The sequence below is a fragment of the Merops nubicus genome, unplaced genomic scaffold (assembly GCF_000691845.1).
Source record: "Merops nubicus isolate BGI_N331 unplaced genomic scaffold, ASM69184v1 scaffold6462, whole genome shotgun sequence".
Lineage (NCBI taxonomy): Eukaryota > Metazoa > Chordata > Aves > Coraciiformes > Meropidae > Merops > Merops nubicus.
The window spans coordinates 11,567-38,384 of record NW_008592755.1 but is presented as its reverse complement, the minus strand read 5'-3'; the positions used below and the strand labels follow the sequence as shown (position 1 = coordinate 38,384).

The 26,818-nt window shown below is 47.3% G+C and overlaps 1 protein-coding gene across 1 annotated transcript; it reads left to right on the top strand.

Annotated features, from left to right (window-relative positions):
* NKAIN4 (Na+/K+ transporting ATPase interacting 4) lies at positions 1 to 25,330 on the top strand (the record flags this gene model as incomplete). Its single annotated transcript, XM_008935237.1, has 6 exons — positions 1 to 27; positions 5,420 to 5,557; positions 5,734 to 5,814; positions 13,860 to 14,057; positions 22,147 to 22,207; positions 25,242 to 25,330. Coding segments are annotated over 6 exons (594 nt in total), but the record flags the coding sequence as incomplete, so codon positions are not given.
* Positions 25,331 to 26,818: the final 1,488 nt, after the last annotated feature.

The following is a 26,818-nucleotide window of genomic DNA, read 5'->3' as shown; positions in this document are numbered from 1 at the left end:
TCTCACCCCTTCTGTTCAGTGAAGATTGTGCCTTTCCTGGAAAGCTAAGCAGCATTCCAGAGTGTGGGACTGAGTCATGACGTGGCTTTGCAGACAGGATGTTTCTGAAAGCCCAGGGACCAAGGTCAGCATCCTTGGATGGTGACAGCACTCCTGAGATCATCACCACAACACACAAAATGATGCTGGGAGGGGAGAATCCAGAGCACAGAGGTGCCAGGCCAGGGGGAGGGGGAGGTGTGGGGCTCACCCCAGCGATGGGACCTTCTCCAGCTGCCCTGGGGGCCTTTGGCAAGCCTTGGTCCTGAAGGCCACTGACCAGAGTTTGCTTCTGAAACGTAAATGATTCAAAGATTTAAAGTTCTGCTGTTGGAGGCCTCTCTGATGTCTGTGTGAATAGGGGTTTCAGCAGCTTCTGGGGGAAAAAACCAGACCAAAGTGAGCAGAGAATGGGACTTATTGTATCCAGTGGCCAGAGAGAGCAAAGATGTCTGAGGGACAAAGTGACCAACAGAGACCTCCTGGACAATTAGACTCTTGACCTCTCTGGTTCCTTGAGGGATGCTGGGAAGGGAGCTGTGGACCAGAAGACCCCAAGGAAGGTTTCCTTGACAACACTTGCTGAAGAAAAATGAGATTTCCTGAATGCAGTGGGCATTGGCACGTGAGAGGCTGACTTTAGAAGAGACAAGGACTCAGCACCCAACAGAACCAGCCCCTCGGTTAGTGGGGTGTGAAGTAGTGCCTCAGTGAACTGCTTTTGCAGAGAAACTTAATTAAACAGCTATTACAACCATTAATATTTATTTAGAGATGCAGTCACTGTGGTAAAAGCAGACGTACTGTTTCATCTTTTTTTTTCTAGCCAGAAGATCTTCTCCCCCTTGACTAAGCACTGGCACACCAGGGGATTTTCTGCTCACTGCTGATAGTTTCACCACCCTGCAGCCTGGGTTTAGGATTCTTTAGATCTAGAATTGCCCCACCATTTACAAACACAAAGCAATTGCTTCTGAAGACTATGTATAATAATGTAATATATCATAATAATGCCAATACAATTATAATAAACAGAGCAAACTGGTTTTAATTATTGTCCAGCTTAAACTGCATGGACGAACCAAAACTAAAGGTATTTGTGTTCCAAACCTAAATGGCTATTTTTGTTTTAAATGATACATTTGAGACTTTTTCATGTTTTCCTGCTCGTTCAGGGAGCTGGGCTTAAATTTGCATCCTCATATGCTGTCTCCTAGGGACAGCAGCCCTGTGACTTTGTCCTGAACTCAAGCCACCAACGGTTGCGTGGCTGAAATACCTCAGGAAATCAATGCAAGTTTTGCCTGAAGAAAAGACCCGTGACCTTTCACAGTGGAAGCCTTGGCTGCTCTGGTGGTGTTTGCACAGTAGAGGAACAAAGAGCATCTTCTTCAAAAGCAAAGCCAGTTGGCAGGGAACCAAACGCTGAATGGACGTGTCAGGAATCGGCCAGGCAGGAGCCTGCTGGTGACCAAGAGCTTCAGCTCAGGCTGGAAAGTAAATACAGGGCTTTAACTTGCAAGTGTTGAAGCTGTAGATACACCCTCAGAGGTCCACGGTGGCTTGTCCACCACTGAACAAGGCCAGTGCAGGAGGTGGAGCTGTCTGTGAGGCTCCAAGTCTTTATAGTGGTGAAAGATGAGGAGCAAAAGAGTTTTTCAAGTTGCTTTTTCATAGGCCAAGTGGAAAATGGTCCAGGTTTCTGGGTAAAACATTTTTTCCTCCTCATTTTGCAAGAGTATTTCCCCAAAGTCCTGGCTGGCTCACAGCAGAGGGTCAGCCTTTCCCATCTCCTCCATTTATTGCATGCTTGGGTATTTATTTCTACCATTTAATTTTAAATAGAGATCTCTGACTAGAGCTGAAGTTGGGAAGTGTAAAAACAGGTTTCCTGGCAGGAGCAGCTTCATGTGGACGTGTGTATGTAGGGAGGACATCCTCTTTGTGCATCTCTACCTCTCCTTGGGCTTTCTGAGCATCTTTCCTGCAACTGGATGAGTCCTGTCAACACCTTGAAAGTGATATTTGTTGGGTGGTGTCCTAACTGATTTCAGAACTGCAGTGACAGACACAGGTCCACACAAAATAAGATTAAAGGCTTTAAAAGCTTGATAAGCCAAGAGCAAATCTAGCTGATAACATGGACTGGATAGCGGGCTAGGAAGGCAGTAAAGAATTAGAGGTGACTGACTTGTTCATCAGCATCCCTTCTTCCTTATGTATGGAGGCACAAGGTTGAATTCTCCAGCTTATCATCATGACAGGAGCAACAGCAGACAAAGATGAGGGGCTAGGAAAGATTTGAGGAACCAGAACTTAAACAGACACCCCACAACCCCTGTTGAATCAGCTCAGTGTGTCCTGCTGGCATTGACATCTGCCAGTGCAACTGTCCTGCCAGAGCCAGCAGAAACTCAGCTGGAATGGTTTGAACCCCCTGATAAGACACTGTTCCACATTTTGAGGTGTTTTCTAAGACCATTTTCCTAGTCTTCAATAGACTCTGGAAGGCAAGGCTCCCCTCCAGCTCAGATCCAACTCTCTGGTACCCCCTGATAAGACACTGTTCCACATTTTGAGGTGTTTTCTAAGACCATTTTCCTAGTCTTCAATGGGCTCAGATTGCCCAGTCCCCTCCAGCTCAGATCCAGCTCTCTGGTGAAGTTTTAATGGTGTAAAGACCTTGAGGATGTCCATTGTGCTGGTTACAGAGCCTTTCTCTGCTCACTGTGAGCTATGGGATAGGACTCCCAAAGCTGCAGAACATCTCCTCTACCTTTCTTACCTTCCCCAGCCATCCAGATGAAGGATGATCCAACAGGGATCTTTGGCTTGTTTTGTTTGCCTGCCTAACGACTGCTCCACATGGTTCTTTGCTGTTCCAGTTTCACCCAGATCAGCAGAAATGTGGTTTAGTTAAAGTCTGCCACAACTATCCTGATTTTAGTACTGCAACAAATCATTTCATTTAAAGAATGAAAGGTAAAAATGTTCTATGGGATGGAGAAGCCAAAGGAGCAGGAGGAACCCTGGTTTTAATAAGAATAGTCATAAAGAAGAAGAATGTATCCTCCCTGATGGAAAGGTCCTGTCAGCTTTGAATGGTTTGAAACCAGAGCCACAATCTGTGAAATTTCTCTTTACAACCAATATCTCTAGAATATAATAGTCTTTCTCAATAGAAGAGTGTGAATCATCATAAAGAACATCACAGGAGGGATATTACTCTGCAGAAACTTGGCAGCAGCAGAGAAAATGCCCCAGCTCAACACGAGGGATCTGAGGGAGGTTCAGGACAGGGGTGCAGATAGGTCAGTGCTCGTGGGCAGGGGCAAACCTTGACCAGGATTGAAGGGTACCACGAGGTTCTTCACATCCCAACCCCAAATCAAGGCCAGCTTAGCACAACCCTCAGCCCTGTTTCCCTGCACATCTCAGCAGCATTTAAGGGGTCAGCTTTGCCTTCAGACCCATCATGGGATAGCTGTTTATCAGGTTGCTTTTGGGAAATGTTTCCTTAATTATGCTAGTTTTCTTTGGCAACAGGGACAAGCCCAAGGTAACTTGAGGCTGCATTTCTGATTGCTTTTATTTTACTAAATGAGGAAGCAGCTTGCCTGAGCTACACATCACACCAAGGCACACTGAGCCAGCTCCTGCTGAACCAGCTGATCTCTGCACCAGCTGAGTCACCCCTGCAGCTCCCAGGGACACAAAACCATGACAAAAATGCAGAGAAAGTAGCAAAGGAGCATAAATCAGGACAGAAAGAACCTGCAGATAAGGGCAGTCGCAGTAAGGAAGAGGGAAATATGACCTGAATGGGATCATGGGGGAAAATCCACTTGGCCAGGGACTGGAGACCTCTCTAGGAGTGTTCCTCAGTCTGAAGTCAGTGTGGGTTGGCAGGTCCATCTCCAGGATGGTTGGTAGCTCTCACTTCACAGACCAATGTCTTCCCTGGTCCAAACAAGCCAGGAAACATCATGAAGCTGTAGCAGGACAAGCTTTCCCCTCTCTGTGCAGCCCTAATGGCAAATGTTCATCTGAGAGGCAAAAACACTCTTCCGGGCATGGATGCCCTGACTCTAGAGTGGGAAAACTCATGGCAGAAGACACGGGTGGGAAGGATCTGTCTTCACCCCCCTTTTCAGGGCCTGGAGGCAAGAGGGGAGGCTGAGCAGGGCGTTATCTCTGCAGAGCACACACCCGTGCTGTCCCCTTGGCTCAGGGATGCATCTCAGCACTGGCTCTTGGGGCCAGTGCTCCCCCATTCATGTAAAGCACAAAGCCAATTAAATCCCTGATTGGATGAAGTGCTCACAGTCAAGTGACCCATCGCCAGCCAGTCAGGATTCAAAATTTCCCATTATCGTTAAGGTCTGTGCGTTAATCCCCTCCTAAAAGATTAAGCTTTTAACCTATTACTGCTGTTTCTGCTGAGATACAGAAAATCTCCGTGCTGGGGGGGGAGCAGGGGGTGTGTGGAAGGAGCAGAGCTTCCCCTGGTCCAGCCCCAGAGCCCCGTGTGCTGCAGATCTCACAGCATCTGCCAGGAGGTTCAGGGGATCACAACAGGGCAGTGTGTGTTGCTTCAAAGGGAAGACAGATTATTTTGCAGAAGAGACAGATTTGGAGGCTGCCCCCATGGTCCCCCCACGCTCTCTGCTCCCCTTGGCCAGCAAAGCCACTTAGCACCACCCCAGCTGATCCCCTTCAACCAGGGCTGCTAGAGATTTCCTTGGAACACAGATTTGGGTTGAACTTCCAAGGTGGTGTTGGGAATGGCAATACCTTCCTAGCCCAAGAGACGTGTGATTTCCCCACTGACCTGGGAAGAAGGAGGAATCATGGGCATTTAATGCACATGGCTTGAACCTGCAGCCACTCACACCCTAAAATGCTTTAAGCCACTCCAGAAGCTTGATCCCCAGCTGCTATTTAAAAGCCAAGCCAGGAGAAGACATCACGTAGCTGATCACACACAGTGGATGAGGCCCACCCATGGTTAATATCTAATTAGTAGTTAAATTACTCTTGACTATCGATGGTAAATGGTGATGGTGTATTTGGGTGACAATAAATGTGAGGTGCAACATGCACAGGACAGAGAACGTGCTCCCACTGGGGCACTGGAGCTCCCTGGTCTGCACTGACTTGGCCATCGGAGGAGATGGGAGGAGTGTAGAGTGGAGGTGGGCAGGTTGTGGTGTGCAGACTCATCTTCTGTCCTCCTGACCTGCCTCTCAGGCAGTAAATGGCTTGGGGAGTGGAGCAGCACCTTCAGCTGCTGCAGTGACCTGCTCAGGGAGCCTGTCACAGCCTCCAGAGCAGAAGCCAGGAGCCCAGAAGCTGTAACTCTCCTTCTTCTCCCTTCCAGCTTGCTGCCTTAGAGAGGCAAGTGTTTGATTTCCTGGGCTACCAGTGGGCCCCTATCCTAGCCAACTTCCTCCACATCATCATCGTCATCCTGGGCCTGTTTGGCACCATCCAGTACAGACCCCGCTACATCGTGGTGGTAAGTCACACCCCTCCTGTCCAGAGCCTCCCAGAGACCCTCACCCTCCTTGCTCTGGTGGGATAGGGCCATTTTACCCTAATTTCCCTGCCCTCATCTTCACCACAGAGATAGAAACTGGTTCTAGTGACTTCCCAATGTGCATGACTCCTCTCTCTCCTCCCCTTCCCTTCCAGTATGCCATCTGGACTGCAGTGTGGGTCACCTGGAACATCTTCATCATCTGCTTTTACTTAGAAGTAGGAGGGCTCTCCAAGGTGAGTAGGAGCTTTGTGGGTGAGTGCCCAGGGCCTGAAGGGGATGGAGCTCAGCTGGGGGATAAGGGAGGGGGTGGGGAAGGTGGGGAGCAGCTCCTGCCCTCTTGCCTAAGGAGGGGGCTGCCTTGGAAGGGGGTGAGGAGCACAGCTTGGTTGTGTGGTACAATGAGGAGCTGATGGTGATTTCTGGAGCTCTTGGCTGGTCAGTGCAGGCAGTGGGTGAACAAGCCCTACCCCTGTAGAGTGTGTTTGGTTTGAAAGGTGGGAGCAGCCTGGCAGCAGAGCCAGCCCCAGGGGAGATGGGGCTGGAGGGCTGATGCCCAGCCACGATGCAGAGGAGGCTGAGGAAGGCTGTGAGATGGGAAGAACTCCATCCCTGACCAGCTCCTGGTATATTTTTTTTGCCTCTCAGTCCTGTTGAAGACCTAGTGCACTTCAGCAGCAGGGATCTTTACCTGGTTATCACTACAGCAGGTGAAATATTTCCTGTTGCACCTTTTGGGAGAGGCTCCTCTCTCTCTGCTGAACAGAGGACAAACCAGAGGGGTGCTGGGGAGGCTGGGGCATCTCCTCTGGGTGCAGGCTCAGAGGTGATGTGGCTTCCTTCTCTTAATTCTTCCTTCTTAAACACAGTGGTAGTTACTCATGGCTGTTGGCCAGGGGTGTTGTGAGTTAATATGTGAAGCTCCCCGAGGACTAGATAAGCAAAATATTGCTCCTTGCTTAATGAGGGATGAGTCAGGAATAATAAAAATGGGAGACAGGTCCTAAATTAAGCCTTGGCTGTAAGCAATGAATTACTAAGTGTTGCTGTAGCTCAGCAGCCTCAGAGTGATTATAGGATATGGGTTCATTCTGGAGCACTCTACATCTGGCCTAAATTCCCAGGTCATACATCTAAGTTGGAGTCATAATTGGAACTGCATTAGGGTTTTTTTTTATCAGCCCTACAGCAAGTCATGAGTGACAGCATAAATCCTTTGCAGATAAGAAAAAGTCGCTTCCTAATTCTTCAATTAATCTCCATTTCCCTTCTCAATTATTCCCAGAAAATTTGAAAGAATTCTTCCCCAAAACTGAATACTCATGGGCTGAAGGCTCAGCCTGAGATGATCTTGGTGTTGGCTGTGACCAAGTGAAAAAAATAAGAATCATGTAATTAGTTAAACACTCCCTTCTGCAGAGGAAATATTGGCTTGATAGACTGCTCTGAGAGCTTCTCTGGCAGCCAAGGTTTGCTTCCAGCAGCTGATGATTTGTGTTTACTGAGCCCAGCCTGCCCTGCAACACGCTGGGTTGCTCTCCTGCAATTCAAACAGCACAGCAAACTTTCTCCACTCCACAGGAGCTTCAGCCCATAACCTTGCTCTGTGCTGTCCCTCCTCTTAGCAAAGCCAGCACACAGAGAACCTTCCTTTAACCTCCAGGGTGACATTTGTGATGGGGGGCTTATTTTTTATGGAATTGAGCTGCAGTAGAAGTTATTGACAACTGTAGAGCTGCCCTGAGAGATTTGTGCTGTTAGTTCAGGGGCAACTGGCAAAACCAAAAGTATTTGTGCTTGTTTTGGTGGTAAAATGCTTCACAGCTTTGCTGTTCTTAATGAGTTCCTTTCATTTGAAAAGGCTGTCTTGTAAGAAGAGCTCTTGATGCTGCTTCCTTTCCTCCTCCCCTTTAAATGAAGTTATTTTGGTCTTTGTAATGGCAAAATAAAACCTTGCTTGTAGATGAGGGCCAAAGAGGCACGTGGAACAGGAGTGAAGGTTTCTGTAGGGCAGTGTGGTGCTCTGCAGCCTGGACTCAAGAACAGTGTTGCTTTCCTCCTGCATCTCCAGAGACCTGATCCAAAGCCACCAAGTCTTATTGATCTTGGTTTTGGAATGAGACCTCAGAAGGACACCTGGGCTTGGGTGAGCAAGTGTTGGCCAGGCTTTTGGAGAGGGCAGAGGAGCAGGGACCTCTGTGTGCCCTCAGGAGCCTTGGGGGGAAGCTGTCCTTTAGTTCCCAATAAAAAAAATCAAAGTCTAATTAGCCTGGCAGTAGGCAGATAGGTTGCAAATAGAAGAAGAAGAGCTTTGGTGGAGCAAAACTGATGGAGCTGCTCAGGTAACCACTAACTCATTAACTGCTGGGCTAAGCATGATGATGCTGGGCAGTGCTTTGGACAGGGCTGTGCTCCCGTGCAAGTCTCTGAAGGGGCTGATAGCCCTGAGGAAAGTCTTTGGGTGCTGTTTTGCTCTGTGATTCCTGGAGAGCCTGTGGGAGAGCAGGAGGGAATTGGGAGAGTCGTGTTCCTGCTGGTGCTGTGCTTATCCCTCTGTATGCCTGACAAGGGCAGCCTGCCAGGGACATCTCTGTCAGCAGCTTCCTAATTTACAATGACAAAATGCAGGCAGGGCAGCGAGCTAGAAAGAACAGAGTTTGTGAACTTGGCTGCTGGTAAGGACAGCCCCGTGCAGCTGAGCCAGGGGATAGCTCAGGTGGGGTGAGAAAGGGGTAAAGGATCCAAGTGTTTCTGCTGTAACAAGTTCAGGAAAAACCTGAAGAATTGCAAAAATGAGGAACTGGTTATGTGCACATAGTGCAAGTAATTCTTTGTGCTCTGGTGCCCAGATGTGATTTCCTGGGCTGCGAGCAGGGGGGTGCAGCCCAGGGCTGAGGTGAGCATGGACACTTGTCCTTGTGCCCCCCTTGAGCTGGGGGCCTGGCTGATCCAAAGAGCAGAAACCAAGGGCACCAAGGGGTCTGTGGGCTACGGTCCCATGTCAGCCCACGAGCAATTTGGCAAAGGGGTGAAGAGAATACTTCTTTGTTGTAAACTCTGGCATCAGTAGACTTTGGGCTGGTAGGTGCCTGGTGGTGGAACTGTGCTGAGGGGGCTGGCTGCTCACTTTGCTCTGCCAAGTAAATGCTTCTCCACTGACTCTTTTCCTCTGCTGGGTTCCCTGCCCACCACTTCTCACCCTCTATTTCTTCCTGTCTTTTCTTTCACACCATGTCCTGAACTGCTCCTTTATCCTCCAGGTTCCTCCAGCAGTACTGGCTCTCTGCTGGCCATGGAAACCCTGAGAATGGCTGTTCTGGTCAGCTCTGCTCAAAGCAGTTACAACTCCTTGCTAACCATCTGCTGGGTATAACTACCCCAAATTATTTTATTCTAAAGGAAAATGCTCTTTTCTTGCTCTGTGAATCTACTCTCTACTTGGAAGAGCTCAATTTGCCTGATTTCTCTCTTTCTATTCTGTCTCTTTTTTATCTTGCAATCTTTTAACACCCTGATTCCTACTAAGAAATATATGGCACAGTAGAACCTCATGAGGTGGCCAGGGACAAATGGATCAGCACAGGTGTCTAAGCAAGCACCTCCCTTGTTGCTGCAAGGGCTTCCCTAAGCACGTAGCCCTTGCCAGCTTTCCTGCCAGTGCTTTGCCAATGAGCAGGGCAGCGACAGAGCAATCTGGATTTGAGGGGCTGCTTCTCAGCTCTGGCAGTGAGATGATGGTGTATCTCTCATTTTGGCAGCATTGCTGACTTGTTCTGCTCCTACTTGTGAGCACACTTGCAGCATCTGGGGGAAATGGGGCCTCTCCAAAAGTGCTGTGCCACTGCTGCATGGTGGGGCTCACCAATGGATTTCCAGATTGCTGCTGTTCCATCTCTTTCCTCTTGGTCCATTTGGTTTGGTGAATCGTTGGGAGCTACCTCTGAAGTTTCTAAGCTGTGCTTGAAAAAACATGTTAAGCTTCTCCCTGTCTACTCAAGTGTGAAACACAGCCCCTCTTGCAACCCCCTAGTCTGAGTTAATAATTAAAATCCTGCTAGTAAGATATCTGAGCATCTGTCTGTCCAGCTGCCATGCTGCTGGACTCTTCATCACGTGCTTGAGAAATGCTCAGGGAGGTTTGAAGAAATGTTTTTTTGTATTTCAAAGTATTCCTTTGTCTTTTCCCTCTGGAATTATTCATCTTGGAATGGTGATTTTTTTTTTTTTTATTACCCTTCCTTTGTATTCTCTCTTGTCTACCCAGTGCTTTGATCTGAATCCAGAGCTGTGCTGGTGGTCTGAGTCTCCTCTTGAAATGGAAGCAGCTCTTATCAGTCCAATGGGGGGTTATTGGTATTCCAGAGAATCTGGACAGCATCTTGGGATACTTTGTACCTGGAGAAGATGCTGTCAGGAGGATGGATAAATGCATGTCTAATTACAACTCTCTCAGCTCCACCTAAATTTAGAAACTGGAAGCCTGGGATTTGGCCTTTAAATGCTGTGGCATTGTCAAGAAACCTGCCAAGGGACAATGAAAGTGCTTCTCTGCTGTGGCAGGGTGATGCAGCAACTCAGCACTCAGGTCTAAAAGATAAACATTGTATTTCCTATTTTGATAAGAGATGTTTCCAACTGAAAAGATTTTCAAATGATTCTGCTGTCAGGCTCTGGGGGCTCCTATACAGGGTTCAGTTTGTTTCTAGAGCTGTTATAGTGCTGGCTTGCCTGCTAATGAAGAAAATTTGGGGGGAGGCAGTTCAGAAGGCTGTTGACAAGAGGAAATAAAACCATCTCTTATAGTCCCCCTTGGAAAATAATTTGAGGCCAGCTTTCAGGAAAGGATTTTGGAACAGGAGCACAGCTGGCACTGTGGGTGGCAGAGGGAGGTGAGAGTTTCCCCGTGGGACACAGCGGGATGAGGATGAGAGTGGAAAATAGACTCAGTAAAATGTGGGTGCTGCAGTTTTAGGGCTGTCACCAACTGTCTCACACAGAGGGCAAACAGGGAGCAGCCAGGTGCTGCCACAGCTCACAGTGAGCTGTGACTTCTTGGCTCACCTTCAACGTGCTCCCGAGAAGGAGCTCCTCTCACTCGTGGCTCATATTTCTCTCCAGACTGAAGGTTAAGGAGGAAGCAATAGCCCTTCAGATAGCAGCCTGTCAGTGACACACAGATTGCTCTCTCCTTGCAGCAGGGTTTGCACCCTTCTGGGACTGATTACCACCTTCCAGCCTGAAGATCCCTTTGGGGAGTTTTGCAGTGTGTTTAGACTTCAAATGGCTTGCAGAGAGGTTTTGGGAAACAGCTGGTCCCTGAACTTTCTTGCAGCTGGTTCTTTTCTCCTGCTTGTAGTGTGCTGATTGTATTTTATAGCTTCTCACCAGCCATCTCTTCACAAATGAAAGTGGCAGACCACAGGAGACATCCTGGGCTGCTTCTCCCAGCCTCCCAGCAAGCACCGAGCCACTGTGGAGGTCAATTAATGCTCTTTCTCCATGCTCCACCAGCACAGGTATCCTCCAGGGACATCCAGGCAGGGACAGAGCAAAGGAGCAGCATTGCTTTGCATCTTGAGACCCTTTCATCCTTGCTGCCCTCATGCCCTGCAGTGCTTGTTCAGAAAGCTGAACATGTCAGCTGGATGGCTCCTGGGTGCCAGTCATGGTGGTGCTTTTAGAATCCAATTGGATTGGATTCTAAAAGCTCAGTTTTCCCAATCTGTTCTTAGCTGAAGTGTATATATTTTTTTTTTTTCTTCTTTTTTTCAGAGCTGGAGTGTGATTGTAGGCAAAAAAGTAGTGAGTGCTGTTAGGACCTACTGTTCCTCCACCTGCCCACCTCCAGCCCAGCATCTGCTCTGCTTTTTCAGGCTTAATTCACAGCCAGTTCAGCTTCTGCAAAAGGAAAGTTAAACCAGAGCCAGTTCTTGAAGGCTGACAAGAAGGAAAGCAGCCTGTGCCTTCCCTTTGCCAAACACACATAGGTTCTTCTGCAGGGAGTAGGGAAGGTGCTCGAAGGGGCTCTTGGCATCAGCGAGGCAGAAGGTTTGGGAAGACACCATCTGTGAGCTGGGAGAGAGGAGCCCTGGGGACTGGGGTTAAGAGTCGATCCTGTGGTGCCCTTGGAACAGCTTTGATTCTGTGGTAACAGGGGGAAGCCCCACGCAAAGAAACAGGAATCAAGTCCGTTTTTTTGAGATGGATTCTTTCCTTCCCTAGCCAAAGTGGCAAGTGGCTTCTGAGAGGGAGAACAGCACAGCAGCTTGGAGGGCTGGCTGTCTCCAGGAGGAGAAACTGTTGCTGGGGAAGATCTTTGTGCCTCAGAACTTGCCAACTTGGGGGAGGAAGGACGAGGTATGCAGCAAAGATGAGATTTGGTGGGGGTGTGGGATGCCTGTGGGCCACCGAAGAGCAGTTGCCCAGCAGAGGGAGCAAGCCAAAAACCGACTCTGCCAAAGCTGAGAAGCTGGAAGAGAAAACCCTCTCTAAAAATGTAGATAGCACAGCACCTTGCATTGTGTGCACTATCCTGCAGCTGCCAGTCTCAGAATCATTCCCCATAGCCTTTAAAATGCAGACAGCTCCCTTCAAACTCCCAACTATTAGCAGAGTTTCCCCTGTTGTCTTTGCTGCTGAGGTGCCATACTTCATCTCCTCCATCTCCTGGAGAGCACATCCCATCTGCTGTGGTGACTCTGTCAGGAGCTTGGCAGCTCTCTTCTCACTTAATTGTCCACGTTTCTTACCACATGCTTCCTGCAGCATGTTTTACCAACAGCTCTGCAAACCATTTCTGTATACCTGGGGTGGAGTGGAGGGCACCTCCAAAGTCCATGGTGGGGCTTTTGGTTTCTATTCGCAGGTTTTCTGGCTGTCCTTCAAACTTTCTGCTCTTGTAACTGAAGTTTAGCCCTGGATGTGAACCTGGGGAAGTGTCTCTGCAGGACTACCTGGCTAGACTTCCTGTGCTGGCAGTGGAGACAAGTCCTCTCCTGGTCCAGAGCAGGAGCCTGGATTAGCTGCTCTGAATCTGTTGTTCCCCCTTGGCTCTCCGGGGAGCTGAGGCAAAGGAGCTGCCACCTGAGGTTTCCCACGTCAGGAAGTGAATGCCCCAAGCTCTGACAGCTGCTGTTCTGGGAGCTGCTTCTTTCCCACAGGGACTGTGGAGGACCCTGGCCTGAGCAGATGGGTAGGTGCTAAACCTTTTAGTCATGGTTCAGTGAGGTTCGTGCAGTGGATGCTGTGAAGTGATGCAGCTGATCTGCCCAGCCCATTCTGGGTTAGTCTCTTATTGTCTGCAGGGAGGACTTGGCCACGTCCTGTAAGCTCAAAATCCCAAAGCTCTCCTGGCTACCCCAAGGACCACTCTTTTCTCAAGCCTGAGGGAAGCATTGCCAGTTTGGAATGAGAGCCTGGGTGCAGACCAAGCTCTGCGCTCCCTGTGTGGTATTTCACCATGTAACCCCCACAAGGGCAGAGTTTAAACCTTTGAACCAGCAAAGACAAGAAGAGGAAACCAAAAAGCCTCTCTGGGTAGAGATGATAAGGAGTTGCTGGGGAAGAGTTTGCAAGAAGCTGCAGTCATCACGTTGGGGTCAGGATCAGCTCAGCTGGGTCATCTGAGGCTGACAGTGTGTCAGGGCAACAGGAGACAGAGAAGCACCATATGTGAAGAGGGTGGAAGGAAATCAGAAGTGGTAAGGGAACTTGGATTTATTAAAAGCTAGGAACAGAGGAAGATCTGTTGGGTTTTGAAACTCACTTTAGGGTTATGAAACTCACTTTAGAGTTATGAAGTGCATATTTCTCAGTTATCTGTGTTGATTCTCCTGCTGGGAAGAGCATCCCCATAACACATGGTGCTTGCTGCTGCCTTGTTTACCACCTTCTTCCATATCTGCACAGTTAATCTCTCAAACCCAAAACTTGAGGGTTCTTTCCTGGGTGCAGGCACCACTTACAAAGTGGTCTTGGTTTTGCAGCCTAGAAACTGTTTGTGATTTAAAAGCTGCTCAGTCCTGCTCCTGAAAGGTCATGACGATGAAATAGCTTTGCTGGAGTGCTGCAGGTCTGCCTCAGAAACGGTTCCCACCACAGAAACCTGTGAAATACTTCTAAGGAACACAAAGCTGATGTATTTTGATCTGGGCTATTATTTTTTGAGAGCAGGGATCTTAGAAGATTTAGGTTTTCCATTGGTTTTGCTATGACCTCCATCTGACAGCCTACCAGACACTCGTAGGGTAACTGGAGCTCTCTCGGCAACTTCTCCCTTTAGGACAGTGAACTCCTGACGTTCAACATCTCACGGCACCAGTCCTGGTGGAGTGAAAACGGCCCTGGCTGTGTCAGGAAGGAGGCTTCCACAGCTGGCATCAAGGGGCTGGACAGCCACTCCTACGTCTCGGTGATCGGCTGTGCCCTGGAGTACCGGTACATCGAGGTGATGCACAGCTCCTGCCAGATCCTGCTCGCAGTGAGTATGGCCCTTTTGTGGTGAAGGAATAAAAGGGAGGATTCTTATCTCCAGAAAATGAGAGAAATGTGAAAGGAAGCAGAAAGCAGCATGTTTTCTTTCTGCTGACACCTAAGGTCTGCGCACTAAATGTTTTCACCAACTCTTTCCTCACCAAAGTCTTCCTGCAGCCTTTTAAAATTACTCTGCAGTAATTCAGTGTCCTTAACGTTCACTGTTAATTTTTTCTCACTTTTCTGCACAATTAACAGAAACAAACTGCCCGTTGTCCCCCTTGCTCTGGTGGTGTTCTTGAGTTAGCAGCCTGCATCTTTCTGCTCTGCTTTGGGTTGTTATTTTGTGGTTCATGGCCATAAATACAAACAGTCGTGGAGTGGAGAAATGTTCACGTTTCAGCTTCCAGTTTTGGCTCAGAGAAGGGTAACTTAGCCTGCCTAAATGTTAAAGGATAACAAAGAGACAAGTTCCAAATACTTCTCTGCACGTTCTTGGTACAACTTTCTGTTGTCTGGATCCTGCCTTTCCTATTAGCTGGGATGATCTGTGTGACCCAGTGAACTGCAGCGAGGGGGGAAGACCCAGCCCCCTTTAGTCCATGTCACAAAAAAAAAGAGGCAGACAGAGGAGCTCCTGTTTCCTGAGTTGGATGGACTCCCTGGCGTGTGTGCTGGCTGTTAATATTTGGTTAGTTCTCCTTCAGGGAAAATGATCTGCATTAAACTGTCCGAGGGTTGCTGATGCATGTGTGTGAGAAGGGCAAACCTGGGATCCAGAATAGAGCCTGTTGTCCCCTATAAAGGGCTGTTTGCTGGAAGGGGATTGATGCTGCTGAAACAACTGACAGCCCTTGAAATCAGAACATCCCAGACTTTTAAAGTGCAGAACTCTGTTACTGCTAGCATCCTTCCTACCCCCTGAGCTGGCACCAGCCCCTCTGCCCCAGGCAAGAGGTTCAGCCAACAAATGGTCCTGAGCTGGCTTGGAACAGACCTTTGTTTTTTGGCAGCTTACTAACATAAGCACAGGGCCCTGAGCTAAGTGATCACACCCACACAGACGTGTCTGTGTCTCCAGGAGTGTTTTCTGCTTTGCTTCTTCCCAAAGGCACATGACAATATTCTTTGTGCATCTGCAACAAGGCACAAAGGGCCAGATGGGAAGACAGAGGGAACTGTAAGATAGAGGAGTAAGGTAAATGTTTTCTTTCTCCTCCTCCTCAAGATGTAAATTGAAGTGGATTTTTGAATCCTAAACTCTGGGAATGAGGGTAAAATACTTGTATGCAGGAAAGCTGTATGGGCTGAGCTGTGCAGAGTGAGGTAAACTGCCTCTTGTCCTGGAGTAAAGGTAGAGTGTTGAAGCTCCAGGCCTGTAACTCCTGCCAGCTCTGAAATACTTGTGCAATTTTGTCATGCAGTGGGAGAAATAGAGTTTTTCCTCTCTGCTTTGCTGAGCTAAGGCAGAAAGCAAGACTCTTCACCTTCCCACTCAGACCCTGCCTGAAAACAGCCAGCCAGTTCTCTCCCTTTTTAGTCTCCGAGGGTCAAACTCTTTGATCCCTGCCAGTATCTTTTTCTGTTCTCTTTATCTCATTTTAAGGCAGATTTTATTACAGGCTGCTGTCCTTCCCAGGGCTCCTGGCAGGTCCCATGCTGCAGACAGCCAGCGAGACCAATCGATAGGACAAAAAACACGACGAGGAGCTGGAAGGCTCAGGGGATGCAGCAAGGGACATGACCTAGTTCCCTCCTTCTCTGCCACACATCTCAGAACAGAACAGTCAGTGCCCTGGGACAGGCAAAATTGGGCTTTCTGTTGATTTTTGCTTTGCCCAGTGGTTTTTAGAAGTTGTGGGGGGTGTGTGGTTTTGGGGTTTTTTTTAATGATTATTTTAAGTTGCAGATATAGTGCCACACATCTCAGAACAGAACAGTCAGTGCCCTGGGACAGGCAGAATTGGGCTTTCTGTTGATTTTTGCTTTGCCCAGTGGTTTTTAGAAGTTGTGGGGGGTGTGTGGGTTGTTTCGTGTGTGGTTTTGGATTTTTTTTTAACGATTATTTTAAATTCCAGATATAGCAGTGTGACATGCATGTCCTTTAAGCAGTACTCAGCTGTGGATATTTTGGTTGTTTTCTGAAAATACTGGTTTCTTGAGGTTACTGTAGTGCACCACGTTGTGGACCTGGGGTAAGGCTCACTGAATTCAATCTGGCATGCCAAAAAAGAGGGAAAGCAAACCTGAGCCCATATGGTGAGCACAGTCTTGGCTGTTATCTTGGCTCCTGCTGACTGTATTAGCCTGCTCCTAGGCATACATTTGAAGACACATAAGGTCCCAGCCTGCTTCTGCTCAGAGCTTGTCTCTGCTCCTTGAAGGCAAAAGCAACTCCTTTAATCTGGAATGTGATCAAATTTGGGCATATCAGTCACAACGTATGATACAAGCAGCTCTAGGGCCCAGTATGAAAAACTAGCAGTGTGTTAGCACAGAACATGTTGGAGGAAAAAGCTCATTGTAAATACATCTTAAAGTCTACGCTGGTATAGAAATCTCCCTGTAAAACTAATCCTACCAACCCAATTAGGACATGCAACAGCAATTAGTTTGTCAAGAAAAGAAATCTGCTTTGTTTTCATCGTGCCTCTCCCCAGCTTGCCAGCCAGCAGGGAGAGGAGTGATTTCTAGTTCTGAAATACCTGGCATAGCTCTGGGCTGTCCATATGGTTGTTCTGGGAGCTGGGGAGGGGAGGGGTGTTAGTTTTTTCCTGAGGCTCCATCGAATGGGATGGAAATTGGAAATGTCTTCCCAACCGAGAGAACTCGTTGCCTGCCTGTCTGCTGTTTTCACTCAGACTGACAGGCTGGAAGGTTCCCAGGAAGGCTGCAGAGCAAGCCTGGACAGCAGATGTTATGTGAGAAGCAACACGCGAGAGATGCTTTGCTGTTGGCAGCAGCTAGATTTTCAGTGGTGGTAATTGCATCCAAAGAGTAAAGAAGGTCAGGGACTCAAAGGATTTTGGTTGCCTCTTTTTGGCTATCTGGTCACAATAGCTCTTTCACAAGCTGGCTTTTTGCTGTTTTGTAGCAGAGATCTTTGTTTTCCCCCTGTTGCACTGCTGAGAGCGTGCACACTTCATAGCTCTGATGAGAAGTGAAGCCTAAAAGAGATCTGCCCCAAAAGAGGAGACTCTGCACCTTTTCTTTTTAGTGAAGATTCCAGAATCTTCACTAGGACAAGATGCAGACTAAAGCTATGATCTTACACAAGCAATAGCAACAACTCCTAAAATTTCCCTTCCCGTCCTTCACACATTTTGCACCCTTGCAGTCGGTTGATCCCTTTCTGTAAGGGACCTGCTCAGGAATCTTGCAGGTCATGCTGCTGTAACTCAGTCTTGCTGGCTCCAGCACTTCAGTTCAATGCTCTGGTGGATGAACACATTTCAACTCGCTATTAAAAGTTCACTTCAGCTGCCTGAGGGGCAGAGGGCTGCACGGATTTACATTTGTCCCGTTCCCTCTGGGTACGCTTGTCTCTTCCTGCCTCTCCTGCTCTGTTCGTTTGCCTGCAGGATGCTTGGGATGTCCCAGCTCCATCCTCTTCCCCTCGGCAGCATGTGCGTTCCCAGGCTGCCTGACAGGCTGACTGAAGACACCTGCCCAGGACATGTGTTCCTAATAAAAAGCTTAATCGGATACTTCTGCAGCCTGGAGGAAGCTGGTACTGAACATGCAGAACAAGTCAAGAGACAGCAGCAGAGGCTAAAGCCCAAGAACATTCTTGGGGGAATTAGACCCATAGCTTAGTGTCATTTTACACCACTGATGTTCCCCCTCCTCTCCCACCTACCCTTGATAATTTGCAAAGATCTAAGAATTATCACTGTTTCCTTGGGGTAGTAGAGCTTAAAACCCTCTTTGGTATTGAAACCAGCAACCAAGGTGGCACTTGGAACAAACGACATTGCTTCCAAATTCTGGGCCTCTGTGAAGCTTCCAGGTCTGTGTTACTTGCTGCTAAACTTGGTCATGTTTGGGGGCTTGATAATCCTTCATCTAGGATAGAGTCAGAAGGGAACCACTGGTGATGGTGATGAGGAGACTTTGGAGTCAGCTCATCCTATGTTCTAACAGACTCTTCCAGAGAGCAGGACTGGACAATAGGAGCAGCATTTCACCTCTGTAGCTATATTTCATTCATAATTCATGCAGGAGGTAAAAATATGGGCAATCCCAGGAGTTTATTCCATCCCTGAGGTGATATGTTTAATTATAACTTATGTCAGCCCCTATAAAAATGCAATTCATGTTTATGTTGTAAGTATCTTCCCTCCTTGCCACTGAAACTCTTTTGTTGCAGCCCTCAGATGTTCCCTGACATGTGTAGGTACATGTTGTTCAGGATAATAACAGGGAATGGATTCAGGGCTGCCACTTTGCATGGCTCTTAACCTCAAGGTATAAAAATATGGAAAAAAATGGAGAACCTTCCTCAGGTTCCCTTGGAATCAGGGCACATGTTCAAGAGGTCTTTCCTGCTTGGATGTTTGTGTGTATGGAAACTGCAGGATTTGACCTTCCATCCTGTTAAATGAAAAAGGTTGGGTCTTCCAAGTAGAAAATAAAAAGAAAAAAACCAAAACCTGATCTGAGGGGGGTGCAAACACACATCTGTTGGAGACCACGGCACGCGGATGGGTGGTGAGACATCTCCCTGGGTGCTGGGACAGCTTCAGGCTGAAGCCCTCTGGTTTTCCAAGAGCAGTGAGTGGGAGTGTTGCCTCCCAGAGCCCAGCTGGTGGGTGCTGGTCGCTGAGGTCGTTGCTGATGTCACACCGAGCTGCTGAGGTCACCGCTGATGTCACAGGGCCCCGGGGAGCAGCCCTGGGGCAGCGTCAGCACCATGGTCAGTTCCCGGCCCCAAACCTGCCCGGAATGAGCCCAAAGCGCCCGGAGGAAACCCGGCTCCCCAGGCCTTGGCTCAGCACTGAACAAGCAACAGCAGAGAAGAAAAATAGCTGATTATTCTCATTATTTTTCTGCCTGGAGCATCTCTGTGCAGAGGGAAGGCTGAGAGCCCTGGGGCTGCTGAGCTTGGAGAAGAGAAGCCCAAGAGGGGATCTGATCAATGAGCTGAAGGGTGGGGCCAAGAGGATGGTGGCAGTCAGTGGTGCCCAGTGATAGGACAAGGGGCAATGGGCACAAACTGGAACCCAGGAGGTTCCATCTGAACGGGAGGAGAAGATTCTTTGCTGGGAGGGTGCCCAAGCCCTGGAGCAGCTGCCCAGAGAGGCTGTGGAGTCTCCTGCTCTGGAGAGATCCCAAAACCCTCCTGGACACAATCCTGGGCGACTTGCTCTAGGTGACCCTGCTCTAGAACGAGATGGTCCCTTCTAACCCCTCCCATGCTGTGATTCTGTGGGTTGCTTGTTTGTATGGTCGGTTGGTTGGGTTGGGTTGGAGTTGCTGGTTTTTTTTCTGCCTTTACAAAGAAACCCACCTGGACACAATCCTGGGCAATTTGCTCTAGGTGACCCTGCTCTAGAATGAGATGGTCCCTTCTAACCACTTCCATGCTCTGATTCTGTGTTTTTTTTGTTTGTTTGCTTGTTTATATGGTCGGTTGGTTGGGTTGGGTTGGGTTGGAGTTGCTGGGGTCTTTCTGCCTTTACAAATCAATGGTTTTATTCGGAGGCAATTCTAAAAGTCAGCAGGTAAAATTAGATTGGCCCTTGCATGTGGCCTCCTGGTTAGCATCACACCCAGAAGGATTTTTTATTAGTAATTTTTTTTGCATAAAGTCCACTGTAGCTCACCAAAATCCAGCACTGGTTTCCAAAATGCACAGCAGGGGACTGAGCCCATAGAGTACTTCCCTTCCACTGAGGCACTGGGACATGCTCCCCTAAGGCTCACCCAAGAGGAAAGGAGAGAGCTGACTTATCTTCCAGACAATTCAAGAAATTTTAAAGGCAATACAAGGTTTAGTGATGGTACAAACCCCCTCGATCTCCTTCCATCCAGGTGTGTTTTCTCAGAGCTGGAGAAACCAAAAGCCTTATACCTCCTCAGCAGAAATCTCATTATCTTGCCTTTTGTTTGCTGCTGTGATCTATTTTTCTGTCATGTTAAAAATGAATGGACTCCACTTTTCAAGCCCTACCATGCATCATCCTGTCTTCTCTTGGAGAGAGTCAGTGGATGCTACATCCCAACTCCTGTTCAAAAGAATTCAGCTCACAGTGGAAAACAATTATCTCTTACAATAACTCTGCTAACACAGTTACTGTCAGCCAAGATCTCGCTAAGTGGGGAGTTATGTAAAGATGGAAAATGAAGGAGGGAGAGGAGATTTGATTAACAGGAAGAAGGCAAAGCAAAATAAACCCCCACTGGAGCTAAAATGCTTAACTCCCATAACACCAGAAGTTTGTTTCTCAATTCAGGCTGGGTAACAACTTGCTGCTAAAGCTGAATGAGGCAGTTCTGATGCTTTAGAGCTTCTTCAAACTACCAGCTAAGGGCAGGCCCACCAGGCTCCTTTAAATTGCTTTTTTAATGTGGGTTTTAGTTGCTTGCTCTAAAAGCTGCTCTGAGCAAGGGGTTGACATGAGCCACACCACGCCACGACTGCTGCTATTTGAGAGGCACCCTATTGTTTTACTGCTCCTTCCCTGCTTCTGTCTGGTCCCCAGGAGGTGGCATTTTACTGCTAACCTAGGCAATTTGTGAATCAAGACCACTGATATCATCTTGACTCTTTCTCACCATGCTCTGGCCCATTTACTTGGCAGGCCCAATGCTTCATTAGTCCATGCAGAGTGTTTATACAGAAAGAACCTTAGAAACTGTAGAGCTAGACTAAGACTGGGATTTCTTGCCAATGAGTTTTGGATCTCCAAGCCTATGTTACTAAAGATTTCAGTGTCTCTGAACACTGCTGCCTGTACATCACCATTTCATGGGAGGTGTTTCTCCCCTTCTGTTACACTCTCATGAGACCCCACCTGCTGTACTGTGTCCAGCTCTGGAGCTCCCAACACAAGAAGGACATGGACCTGTTGGAGCAAGTCCAGAGGAGGGCCATGAAGACCATCAGAGGCTGGAGCACCTCTCCTACAAGGACAGGCTGAGAGAGTTGGGGCTGTTCAGCCTGGAGAAGAAAAGGCTCCAGGGAGATCATATTGCAGACTTCCAGTATCTGAAAGGGGACTACAAGAAAGCTGGGGAGAGACTTTTCACAGGGGCTTGTAGTGGTTGGACAAGGGTTAATGCATTCAAACTGGAAGAGGGAATGTTTAGATGAGAAATGAGGAAGTTGTTCTTCACTCTGAGGGTGGTGAGACCCTGACCCAGGTTGCCCAGGGAAGCTGTGGATGCCAACACTGGATGTGCGCAAGACCAGGTTGGATGGGGCTTTGAGCAACCTCCTCCAGTGGGAGGTGTCCAAGCCCGTGGCAGGAGGGTTGGAACTAGATGATCTTTAAGGTCCCTTCCAACCCAAACCATTTGATGATTCTAAAGCTTTGCTGATTAATTAATTTTCTCTCTCATCTGCATTAAAACTATTCACATCTTGGTGGTAGCTCCTGCACCAAAGTAATTTCTCTTCCCTTGCCATACCCCTTACAACAAGAGTATAGAGTTCTTATCTCTGGCTCTCTGTTAGTAAAACCTATCCCTGTATGTTTGTGTCTGTCCTGTACATAGATGCCTGTCTAAAATGTTTCATAGGACACTCTCCTTCTCCCCCATTGCTTCTTACAGTGAGCAAACATAGCAGGGTAGTTTTGGTGTCAACAATACCAACCTGTGTCCTTGCCAGTCATTCTAGCACAGCAGATTGCTCTGCTGAAGATGGAGATGGACCTTGCAGGATTTAGTTCTGAGCTTTAAGTGTGCTCCCAGCAGTCTTCCCTTAAGCCTAGACCTGCACCTCCCACCTTACAGCAAGTAGGACTTGGCTCCACCATTGCAGCAGTGCTGCCAAGCTAAGGAGGAATCCTGGCTGTTGAAGTCATGCCAGGTAGGTTTTGACCAGCCTCACAAGACTGGTGCTAAAATGATTTATTCTCTCTGTTTTCCAGCTGGTGGGCTTCGTCTATGCCTGTTATGTTGTTAGTGTTTTCACAGAAGAAGAAGACAGCTGTAAGTATTTCTCAACAGGCCCTTTGGGAAAGGTTTTATTATGTTTTATTTCTCTCTCAGATGTTTGTCTGTAAGGACTGAGGTGCCATCAGACATCTCTCCATCTAGATGACGTGGCACTGCCTACCTTTCACAGATCAGCTGGTTTTACTGTGAGGGTTTTTTTCCCCCATGTCAATATATGTTAGATGCTGTCATTCTGCTATGCTTTCAAGATAAAAAAAAAGGTTCAGTTTTGGCTTTTCACTCAGACTAAGCTTTAGAGAAACTCTGCTCTCAAGTTCATATAGCTTAAGACTACTGCTGCTGCAATATTCCCACTGGAATTAGGAGTACCTACAAGGAAGAACACAGCCCAGTACTCGTCGGCCACCCGCTGAGTGTCATATGCTCCAAGCTGAGGGTGAAGCAGAGCAGGAGATTTCTTGCCAAGGACCAACCTGACCACTTAATTTAAAAGCAGAAGTGCTGTATTTGAATGACAAGGAGGAGGGAGCAGCTGACTCCCTCTGGTTTGCTACACAGATCTCTGGAGTGCCAGAGAAGAGCAAAGACTCAGAGGAGTCCCCTGGGTCTGTGGGATGCATGCAGACATCCCTAACCTGTCCCTGGATTGTTTTGCCTTTCTAAAACTCCCTTTGAAGCCAATAATTTTACAATGGAATCATAAGGTTCAAATAAATGTGAAGTCTGATTTCTTTGGCAGTGTGTTGGGTCCAGGTGAGGATGTGATCCAAAGGCTTTCTAGCCAACTATCACTTCTTGAAGGCATTCATTAGGTTTGGGCAAGTAGCTTTGTTATTTTAAAGAGCAGCTGGCATGGATGTTAGCTGAAAAACAACAGCTTTGAAAGGAATGTTTCAAAGCACGTTGATTTCATTGGAGGGAGATGAGATGTGTTGCTTATCTGACTTGTCCTCATGTTTTCCTGTTCCTTCCCCTGTGCCTGAACTCACCTCACTGGCTTTATTGATCATTTCTTTAGAGCTTGGCAGTGCACTCAGCAAAGGTGCTACATGATAAACAGTGTTTTTTTTAATTACCCTATAGCTTTGCTATTAGCTAAATAGCTGGAGTTCTGAGCCCCTTTTGAATCCTGTAAAGCAATAACTTGACAGAGCTCATTTTTATAGCAGGGATCTGCTAGGAGAGGCAGCCACATGGAAAGAGGCATTATCTAGAAACACAGACCTGTTAATTTAAAGATTTATGTTTTTTTCCCCCACTAACAAATTCCTTTTCCCTCCCAGTTTCTCAGCTTGGTGTTAAAATGCCAGCTTGAATAATTAACAATGACAAACCATCAATATTTCACACTCACAGTGGTAGATCCTTCCAGTGACCTGAACAAATCTGAGCCACGTTTTAATTTTCTCTCCCATTTGTGGTTTCCTTTAAATGTTGCTTTGATAGGCAGCACGAAGTAATTATAAGTGCTGAGGCACATTAATCAGGAAAGCTCATGCTAACGTGATTTTCATGAGAAAACACAGCAGTGGGGATCTACTAATGCTGAATTGTGGGCAAGAATATTTGAGGTGTGCTAATGCATTGTAATATATTGCAACAATGAGCTGCAGTTAAGGGCTGGGGTTTTTTAAGTGCCTCAGATTTTGAGTGCTAACATGGCCAGGTGCTCAGATGATAGAACTTTGGTTTGTTTAAGGTATTAGCTACTAAAAATTGCAATTCTTTAAGGCTTCCTCATTTAGACATTCCACAACTGAGGTGATATAGTACCTTTTTTTTTAAAAAGAAAAAAAACTGAAGACTGTCTTATTTTTAAAATACTTCAACATTTTCAAAAGTGGCTGGGAAAAGATGAAGTCTCACTGGAATGACTGGGAATTGTCCTCCTTAATTTGCTTAGAACCTCTACAAATTTCACCCATTCACTGACAGTTGTTCCAGAATCACAGTAGCAGCATAAACCAAGAGGGATTTTCTGAGAATATGTTGTCCTTGGGTTTCTAAATATATTTTAATAGAAAAAAATTAAGATAAAAACCCTTTGTTTGTTCACTAAATACCACAACTCTTTATCTAAAGTTTAAAATAATAGTGCCACCTTCAGGAAAGAAAAAAAAACCAGATACTTATATAATTAAGAAGACTCCGGTTATTTTTCAGTGGTAGTTGGATGGCTTTCACACTTCCAAACAAAAAATGCACTAACTTGGCACCAAAAAGTGGCCTAAGCTGGATCTGTTTGAAAAGGTTTTTGCAAGGCCTGCTAGGTCAGCCCCAAATCACAGCCCTGCTGACCTGGCTGGGTTGGCCAGCTCAGTGATATAGACTTGGCCTAATTTCAGGGGAACTAAGAGAGACTTGGAAAATTCTTCTGTGGTTACCAAGGGACTTGTCACTTCAGACTCCCCTTGTGTAGTCACACTGCCCCTATGTGAAGGCTGGAGAAGGGAAGCATTGTTCCCACTTGTATACAATTAAAAGAAATAGAGTTGGCAGAGGGGACGTGAAAAAATATCAGTGCTGAAGATAATGAGGTACTCGGAGTTTCCCAAAGCTGCTGTTGTCTGTCTTGCAAGAAAGACAAGTGGGGCAAGGAAAAAAAAAACCCTCTTACTTGACTACAGAAGCTCCCTGGGGATTGCTGTGCTGCCAACTTCTCTGCTGGCACCCACTGCCGAGCTGTTCCCCAGCTTCCTCCCCTCGGCACACGGCTGGACGGCCGAGGCCGGGGCAGCTCAGCTCTCCTGGGAGGTCACAGCACGGTGGCAAGAGCCAAGGGGGCTGAGGGAGGCCCCTCTTGTTTTTCTGGAGTCTTTTCTTAGCTCTGCTTTAAGTCTGGGGTTAGCTGAACCTTCTCCTTGGCACACTTTCTAGACATCCTGGAAGAGAGGTCTGTAGGGGCAGAGATTTCCACCAGGCAATCCATACCTGAAAAATCATTTTCTTTTCCTCTGTTCTCTCACTAATTTGTGTTGTGCCATGACATGCACCAGCTTTTTATTTCCTTTCCTTTCAACGTTTTGGCCATGTTTGTTTGTTTATTTGAGTTCTGATTTTTTTTCAGTTGATTTCATTGGTGGATTTGATCCATTTCCTCTCTACCATGTCAATGAAAAACCCACCAACCTTTTGTTCAAGCAGACATACCTGTAAGTATCATCTCCTGCCACTGTGAGGCTGGGTGTGCCTCTTAGTTTGAGGGCTCAAGGGTGCCACAGGTTTGGGGTTTTCCCTCCTTGCAGGTTGATTTCTCCAGCAGGCTTTTCAGGCATGAACAAGTGGACACCAGAAGGGTTGAAATGGCCTCTGCTGAGCCCAAGTTGCCAGGGTGGAGCTGGTGTTTGCCATGCTTGGCTCATGGCAGTGCTGTCTGATAGGGAGCAGTGGATGTTACTGTCAATAAACTACTGGATGCCTTTGCCTTGAAGAAAGCCAAGGGAGGCTTTCCACCAGTGAATGGTGCCCAAGGAGGTAAAGGTAGGAGGAAGGAAGAGGCAGCCTCAGTGGATGCTGAGAATAAGCCACAGGATTAGTAGAACATGATTCTCCAGGTTAAGCTGTGGTCTGTCAGTCAATCTCAGTCTTTACTGTGGTAAAATGTATCCAACACCTGGTTATTTAAGCTGCATTTTAGTTTCAGACAGTCACAGCTGAACTCTGACCTCTATACATCCATGCAGTTTTGATCACTGGCACTTCATCCTCCAAGAATCTCATGGTAGCACCACAAAATTTGGTTGTGTCTTGGGTGCAGAGTCTCCCTGTACCTGCTTGTGCTTCCAGGGAACCTGCAGGGTACAAAGCTTGCAGCAGTGAGCTCAGTTAAACTGTTAGGTGGTTTGTGTGCAGGATGGGACAGGTTTGCTCTTTATTTTTTTTTAAAAGGAAGAAAAACTTTTTCTGTTGACTCTTAAGAACAGAGGTTCCTATGTGTGGGGCAGCCCAGGAGTTCCAGGGAGGGCAGTTGTCCACAGCAGCTCCTCTCATACCACGAATAGAGATCTATTGTTGGGGTCCAGCTTCTGCCCTCTGACAATCTCTTCCCACTGCTGAAGGCACAAGGTGACACTTTCACACTTAAAAGCTGGTTTTTAATGAGATTCTCAGACATCAAGGCCAGTGTTATCTGTTTAAAGCAGCAATAAGATCTGAGTTTTTTGATACTCTTTAAATAGAGCTGCAAGAAGGCAGCTGCTAAGGAAGGTTGGGTTTTTTGGGGGGAATGTTAGCAAAGAGTCCTGCCAAAGAGAAGGATATGAAGAAGTGGGGCTGAGGGAAGAAAAGCTGCCCCCAAATAGATCTGTAGATGTTCCACTCTAATGTACTATGGACTTGCTCCCTACTTTGCCATCACAGCAGAAGACCATGAAAACAATTTTTGTAAAGCAGCTGAAATTTCTGTGACTTTGGGGGTTCTATGGCATTATTAGAAGGGCTGCTGCAGGAGATAAAATGAGAAGGAAATCAATATCTAGTCAGTGGGATGGAATTTTCCCTAGTCTGCAGAAGCTGGGGAGCTTTAAGCAGCTCCCTGATTTACTAGCTTGATGCAGCATGGTGCTGAAGAAAAAAATCACAACTTTTACATTTTCATAAAAATGACAAATTCTGCTGGTGAAAGATGCTGGTACTTATAAAGGA